General features: G+C 37.1%; 1 protein-coding gene across 1 annotated transcript; it reads right to left on the reverse strand.

Annotated features, from left to right (window-relative positions):
• Positions 1–6,538: 6,538 nt before the first annotated feature.
• LOC145895769 (uncharacterized) lies at positions 6,539–8,183 on the reverse strand. The gene is made up of 3 exons (XM_082984552.1): positions 7,932–8,183; positions 7,508–7,678; positions 6,539–6,808 (listed from the first exon to the last, which is right to left on the reverse strand). The coding sequence occupies exons 1-3, from the start codon at positions 8,181–8,183 to the stop codon at positions 6,539–6,541; spliced, it is 693 nt and encodes a 230-aa protein (XP_082840678.1).
• Between the last annotated feature and the right edge of the window lie 319 nt (positions 8,184–8,502).

Genomic DNA, 8,502 nt, shown 5'->3' on the forward strand with positions numbered 1-8,502 from the left:
ATCCGCTTTTGGATCTAGTGGGGTTGTAGGTGGGGACTGGAATAAATGTACTGAACATTGTTGGCCTCCAAATCTCAAAATTCAAAAAAAATATAAGCGCATTGGAAGTAATTAAATAACTTCAAGTTGAAATGGACGAACAACAGAAAATCCTCGTCCCAGCCAAAGGCCCCACCATGTCATGGTCTAATGCACAACTACAAAGCTGTCTAAACCAATTTCGTACGGAACACTGCTGAGTGAACGCCAAGTCAGCAAAAACAAACTTGACACACCTCAAATTACAACTTTGGCAGCTTTGAATCCGATTTTTGGATGGGCAGGCAAGCGAAACCCTTTTTCGTGAAGAAAATTTATCCGTTAAATGTTTCAACTATATCTGTAGTCACCACACAGAGTTTGGCATTGCAGATATTTCGGTAAGTATAAATTTTTGGCAAAAGTGTCATGAGTTGTGGTCGCGCCAATCTTATGCTCAAACACGAAGTGAGACCTTAACCCTTTAATCGAAAGCGGGCTTTGTTTTTCGAATTTACATTGTGTCTTCACAAACGCTTCTGTGTATTTTGTTTTGATGGATAAATTTTTAAAAACCTGGAAAATCTATCGACAGGTAAAATTGTAATCCGAGAAAGAAGTGTAAATGACGATTTTTGTAGTGATGTATTAACTTTTTGTAACACAACGCTTATCTCGCTTAGCTGTAAAAAGCAACTACAAAACAAAACACAAAAATTTGGTATGAACTTTCATACTTTATCACACAGATTTCTGAAAAGTTCAAAGGCGACGTAAAAGAATTAGATGATGTGCAACAAATTTTGCTAATCCCCAGAACACAATAAAGTATAAAAAATAAAGTTCTCAATGTAATTGATGACGTTAGTCAGCTTCATAATGATACGATTGACATTAGAGTGGTTGATCAGAGAACTTAGAGTGCTGGTTATTAGTCTCAAAAGAGAATGTTTGACATTTGTGTAAAATGAAACCACATTGACTGTAACAATTAATAACGGATTTGCCTCTAGCTGTTGTGGTATGCTGTTGATGTTAGCTTCCTACCAGTCAAGCTTAGGCCTATTGATAATATATATTCTGCTATACCTAAAAAACTTATGAATTAAGACATGACAGAAATTTTTACGTAGATTGTAAAATGCATTAAAGAAAAGCAGTCGTCCGCGTGGTGGTAGCATTGCCTGCAGCCTGCACAAGCGTAACAGTTATGTCTTCAATAAGCGTGTTATGCAGTTGGTTCACCTCCAGTTTGCGTGACCTTAAAGCAGGTAAGCATATGTATATGTATATGCAGATCCTTGACAGGTGAGGAATTTAGCAATCTGACCTGACTCATACTTTCCCGTTCATAAGTTTCATACTTGTTATGTGTCTGAGCATAACATCATTATTTATGGCACCAGTTTGACGTAGGTCCTTCACAAATTTTTCGCACCAGGCTTTACTATGCCAGTGAGGTTTTATAGATTCATGTTTTCAGTTCAATTGCTTTATTAGTCGTAGTTCTCTTTTCATAATGTTGTTGTACCATGTCTCGTTAAGTATAACCAGTTCCGCGTTCTTCTTCTGATTTGAATTTTACTATGTTAATGAGTGTCACCAACCGCAAAATAATAAGAATGCATGTGCTTTTTTGCTTAATATATTCTTGACATACGTGTCAACCTTTGGGTCAAGTTCCGATAAACATTGCTTGCCCTGTAGCCGTACCCAGGGATGTGCTTCTCAAACATGACAGAAACTTTCCTTACTGCTGTTTTTTGACCTGGAACTTGGCCAGGTTTTTGACCGCCTGTCTTTATTGCGACACGGACCCTGAACCGGTGAACAAAAAATAATCCTATATCTTCCATAAACGTTTTGATATCACTTATTTACTCTACCAGCTCTGGGTCGTGGACAGTAAAAATACGTATGATTTGTAAGCAGCAAAGTGTTAGGTGAGTATCTAATTAGCTGAATATTAAAAGCCCACAAAAATAACCGGAGACATTTACATTTACTTTCGTGATCGAGACATTTTTTTAACAAAACGGTGAATTGCCATGTTGTTTGTCGTGCATTAAAATATAGGTACAAATTATGATTGTCAGTGTTGCAAAGGTGCTGAGAAGTTTTGCTGTAAGTTTCCAAAACCATTGATACTGATATGTGAGATTCACCAAGCTAACTAGAAAAGCCATATATGTATGCAATAAGAGACGTTGTATAAACTTTCTCAAATATCTTCAAGAAGATTATGGAAATTCGGCGTAGTAAATAGAAATAGTATGGTAATGATAGCACACGATGGCGCTAAAGGACTTTATCCACTTAATATCCGTCATTATCAGTCCCTTTTTCTCCCCGACCAAGACACTTGTACTTGGGAACGTACGAAAACACGAATATTTGATATTGTGAGTTGAGAGTCAGGATTTTACCAGCATGGAAATGAAAGTACACATTTCGTTACCTTTCTTGATTTTGTGTGGATTGTGCTTTTGTATCCACGGAAAAGAGTTAAACGATAAAAGAGATTTAGATATTGTCCGACCTCCAGCTGGATTCAACGATAATGTACAAAATCGACAAAAACGAGATTCGGATATGGTGAGACCTCCGCGGGGATTCAATGATAATGCAGAAAATCGACAAAAAAGGGATTCGGATATGGTGATACCTCCACCAGGATTCAGCGACAATGCAGAAAATTGACAAAAAAGAGATTCGAATTTAGTGGGACCTCCAAACGGGCCTTCGATGGAATAACGGAAGGATTAAAATTGTAAAAAAATACTAAAATTTCCATTTAAACGTGTAGATTGTTTACTAACGCAAAAGAAATATAGTAGCTTGGTTTCTTTGTATCCAATTCAGCGCAGTGGCGTTCGACATTTTTCATTTTGTCTTCACAAACATTTCTGTAATTACTGTTCTTGAACTAAAGTTTTTAAACCCATTTGTTGACAAGTAAAATTTTAATCCGTAAAAAAAGTAAACTCGATCGTCATGAAGAGTAATAGTGTGATGTATTAACTTGCAAATTTCTGTAAACAATGCCTATCTGCAGTTTTGTATGAACTTTGCTGAGTTATTTCACACATTTCAGAACCGCTTGTGTATCTAGTGAATCAATAGGTAGGGATTGGAACAAGTTTACTAAATATTATTGGTCTCCAAATCACAAAATTATCTGAATTGATAAGTGCATTGGAAGTAATTAAATAACTCAAAGTTGAGATTTACGAACAAAGGAAAATCCTCGTCCCAACCAAACGCGAGGTTTGTCCCATCATGTCATGGTAAAATGCACATCTACAAAGCTGTCTAACACAATTTCGTGCTGAACACTACTGAGTGAACGCCAAGTCAGCAAAAACAAACTTGACACACCTCAAATAACAACTTTTTTTCGTGAAGGACATTCATCGGTTGAATGTTTCAACTGTACCTGTAGTCACTACACAGAGTTTGCCATTGTAGATTTTCCTAAATATGTGCTTTTTTGCTTAAAATGCTTTTGACATACCAATAAATTATTGTGCAATTTTCAACATCATTGAACGAGTAAGTTTAAGTTTGTTGCAACAGGTTCATGAGTTGTTGGTCGCGCCAATCTTTTACCCAAACACGAGGTGAGACATTAATTGAAATAAGGCTATGTTTTTCGAATCTACATTGTGTCTCCACAAACGCTTCTGTGAATAATGTTTTGATGGCTAAATTTTTAAAAACTTGGATAATCTATCGACAGGTAAGATTGTAATCCGAAAAAGAAGCGTAATAATGACGTTTAAGATAGTGATGTATTAACTTTTTATTTTTGGATGGGCAGTCAAGCGGAACTCTTTCGCGTGATCTCAGACAAAGAACAATTGGCGTTCAAATTCTTTTAATGTTCTGGCAATGTATGCTTTCCCGAAAATTAAGCCAAAAAAGTATCAATTGTGCCTTGTTTTGCTTTATATACCAATGGCATACAATTTGTTTGCAATATGTTGAAACTTAGTAAAAGTACGTACGTGTGGCGATGTTTATTCAGGCGCCAACAAATCAGACTGACTGGCACTTCAACGAGCAACATAAAACGAGACACATGTAGAAAAAGGCAATCGACGCATGTCACGGTTCGATAAATACGCAGTAGTCGCTACATACGCAACATTTTAGCCGCTATCTCTACGAGCAACTAAGCGAAAAACTTTGATTAATCTTAGGTAAAAATTATATGTGCCAGGTCTGACGGTTTGATAATTATATTTCCTGCACTGTTGTTTTACAAAGAATTGTGGTACGATAACGATTTTATATTTTTATTTTTGTGTATTTACCATGATCGGAATTATGTATGGGCGCAAAAATTCTGTGTATATATAAGGCTCATCAGGACTTCTACACAAATAGAAAACAATCGAAAGAGTTTAACCCAGCGCCACATCTTGCTCCACAAGCTTTTCGTAGAGACTCACGTGCAACGTTGTCACGCTCAAGTTCACTACACAATGTTACTTAATCCGGACCGCCGGAGAAAACCTTAATCCCACGACTCGCTTTTTTCGTAAAATCGTTGTAGCGCTCTGATTCATCGGTCGTCCATCAACGGGCTTTGTACTTGTTCACATGGTGTGTGCGTTTTTCTTGATTAGTTATGAGTCAATTTCCATCTAATTATATTAGTTTTTATAAATTTATCAGTACTAACGAGGTAATATTGCATACAATGGCACGATAGGCAGGATCGCCCCACTGCGCAGGTCTATTCTTGGCTAAACGTAACGCGATCATGAGGTTGGCAGCCCAGAAGTTTTCCATGATGTCATAAACTTCGTATCCAAGCAGCGTCAGAGCCGCATTAATTGATTTTGTTCCAGTCTTCGGCAAACCAACAACTATCACCTTCATTTTTATCGCTTAGTTAAGCTGAAATCCGCTGAAACACACCAAAGCTTCTTAAGGGTTTATATGTTTGCAAGGTGCCAACTCAGTCCGTGTATTTAATGATCAAAAAATTCTTTTATATTCTGCTCTACGGGGTATCTCCTATTCTATATTCTACAATATTCTCGTTCCCTTGATGCACGATATACCGTCTTGCTGCAATAATGTACGACGATTGTTGAACAAGTTTTACTCTCAACTGCAACGTTTCTCATACCTCTCTCCTTTAGTTAAAGTTCTGCATGAATGATTTCCAGCACAACTTTGTCTGGATCAGATTCTTTTTCAGTGGAAAATACTCGAAGCGTGAAGTTTGAATCTGTTATCTTGCTAACGTTATATGGTGAAATGTTGTTCCTGTGAGCATCCTAACACACATGCCTATTCCTGTTTTGGGGCGCGTACGTAGATCATTAACAGGATCTCTTTGCAAAGATTGCAGATAATCCTGGAGTAAAATAAATCACCGCAATACAACAGGTTTTGGACGGCAAACAAAGCAGCGCGTTTAATTTTCAATCCAGTTTTCAAAGATTAAACCGAACAGCTTTTTCACTTGCGTGATTATGGGATACCAATTGGTAATCTCGTCAACACTAATTTATTTTGCTCATAATTCGGTAATGAACACATTTAAGTATTACTGCAAGCCATTATATACTTATCAAACATATTTTCGATAAATTTTGAAGGATATAATTGCAAAAAAGTAGCGGCGACAAAAAATCTTAAGAAGTTTTCGCTGTATTGAGTGACGTCAGACAAGGCGTTACAGCGAAAACTTTTTACGATTTTTTGTCGCCGCTACTTTTTTAGGAGAAAAAGGTTTGCTTACATGTGATTTGGAAATTACCGAAGCAGTGTTAAAATAATATATATGGTGAGACGGGGAAATCAACGCGGACCGGCTTAAAACTAGTTATTATTTGAATACACCCACCATTATTTTGGTGGTTTTAAAATAGGAGTTTAGATCAGAGCGCTACAAACTGGGTTTCGCGGAACCTTAATGTCCCGGGTTAACTTCAAAGTTTCCATGCAAGTCATTAAATACTGAAATATTCTGTTGAAATGCGTATTTGTGTAACGACATCACACGGATGTCATACAAAATAATCTTCAACTCCACAACGTGAATGTTGTAATTTACTAGCTCCACCACACGGACGTAAAAATAATATACTAAAGCTTTCACCCGCCATCATAATCAAGCTTCATCGAGCGAATGTTATTTAAAATAGCCATCTAGCTCCAACCATACGGATGTTACTTTAAGTAGACCTCTAGCTCCATCGTGCGTATATTATTGAAATACTTCTCTAGCTCCATCAAGAGTGTATTATTTAAAATTGAGTGAGCACACATGCATGTGCTGTGGCCAGGGAGAATTATAGCCAGCTTGCTTAACGCATTGATCAATTTACGCAACGCACTTTTTGCAATCGCACTTTATTTGAAATAAGAAGAAACACGTTTTGCATCGGTTCAGAAAAGTGTACAGGCCACCAAATCCCACTTTATCCATGGAGTTGTTACATTACAGTTTGACGACTATATACACACACTAATTTTGTGGCTCGCTGGTAAAATGACTCTTTCACGGAGCAAGTTCGCCAACCCCTGATATATGGCATAAAATTTTGTAAACAGCGAAGGCAAACAATGCAAACAAACACCCCAGTGAGAATTTTAACTCCATGTCCAATCGTTTCATTATTGGATTTTCTTTTCTCATTTCTTGAACAAAGTTTCCTCGTTTATTCTTGTGAGGAAAGGGAACATCTGGAATGGGGAGACCGAGGAATTCACACAGCGGTTTCCAACCTTCTTTCACTTCATAAACCAAAAGCTGCTCCTTAGGAACAACCTAAACATAAAGTTGTCTTTTTAAATTGTGCAGTATTAAAAAAGTAATTAACTGTTTATTGATTATTTTTCAAGGCAAACTTTAACGCACACACAAAAAATCACTTTCTCTGAATGGATCTGTAATCAAATCACAAATGACTGTGCCCATCAACGATGGATATTTTTCTGTAAATACAGCCTGTAGTTTGAGTTGCTTTCTGAGTTCAACTTTCTTCAGCATCCATCACCAAGTAACAAGTTGATTTCGAAAAACTCCAAACCCACTAAAACCTTTTTGAACCACGATGAAATTATGCTGGCAACAGCACATGCATATATGCTTGCTTAACCTGTCGGCCAAACTGAGTTCCTTCCGGCCAAAGCGGATGATATTCAACCGCTCCACTTTGATAATCGCTGTTGTAAATAGTACCAAGTATCATATGCGATTGATCACTTAACTAGGAAAGATACAGGGAAATACATACATGTTGCACGTGCTTGCAGTGTCTCCGATACATTCTTCTTATCGACTCCTCGTTTTTTGGGTAAATTTTGTACCATGGCCACCGATTGCATCCACTTATGCTGACTTTTACGCCGGCTAAAAAGTTGTCTGATGATTTATTCGTACATTTTCCCTTTGTTGTCGGAAGTCACAATTACAAATACAGATAACAAAATGCACACAGTTTAACTATAAAATAAAGTTAATTACGTTAAAAATGCAATTAATATGATTACATGTTTCTTCAAAGAATGCCCGACAACGATGGCCGTTGTAAGTAAGGAGGGCCATAAGTCGCATGATAATGTCATTATTTGTGTGGACAGTTTGATACTGAAAACTCTGGTACCAAGAATCCTCATCTCTTACGTTCAAAATCACCTGACGTAACAATAATAAATAAAAAAAATACTGTACGAGATAAATGCAGTTGTTTTAAAAACATCCTCTTTACCAAACTTGAGAGTGTGTGCCCTATATAGATGTTGTATATGTCAGCCAAAAATCGAAAGAAATTAACTGTTTTTTTCGCCTTCAGGGCCTATTTAACTAAATTGAGAGTGGGTATTTAGCGTTTAACACTAATCGAAAATGAGATTTGTAGTATTTTGTAAATGTGGCTTATGGTTCTTACTTTTGCACCCGGAAACGCGTCGAAAATTTCCTCCCAGTAATAGCAACAGGGATTGTCGACCACTGCGTCCACATTTTCATACATCCGTCTCATATCTTCCATTCTAAAACCTCCCCTCACTTGTTTGATCCAATCATCACCAAGGTACCAGAAATGTTCCATGCAATCATAAACTTCGTATCCAAGCAGCGTCAGAGCAGCATTAATTGTTTTTGTTCCAGTCTTCGGCAACCCAGCAGCTATCACCTTCATTTTTATCGCTTAGTAAAGCTGAAATCCGCTGAAACACACCACAGCTTCTTAAAGGTTTTTCGTTTTAATACGTTTACTACCAACTCAGCCCGTTCTTTTATTGGTCAAACAATTCTTTGACCTTCTGCTCTAGGCTTTATCTCCAATTCTCCAATATTCTCGTTCACTTGATTGGACTATATACCGTTTCGCTGCAATTATTTTTTTGATCAGAAAAAACTTGTTTGGTGATTAAAATTTTTTATTTTGCAGATAACGCTTTTCTCACCCTTGTTAAAATGTGAGAGAAATCAAAACATTACATACACCTGACATCTTC

Source organism: Ascidia mentula, chromosome 3 (assembly GCF_947561715.1).
Source record: "Ascidia mentula chromosome 3, kaAscMent1.1, whole genome shotgun sequence".
In the NCBI taxonomy this organism is placed as follows: domain Eukaryota; kingdom Metazoa; phylum Chordata; class Ascidiacea; order Phlebobranchia; family Ascidiidae; genus Ascidia; species Ascidia mentula.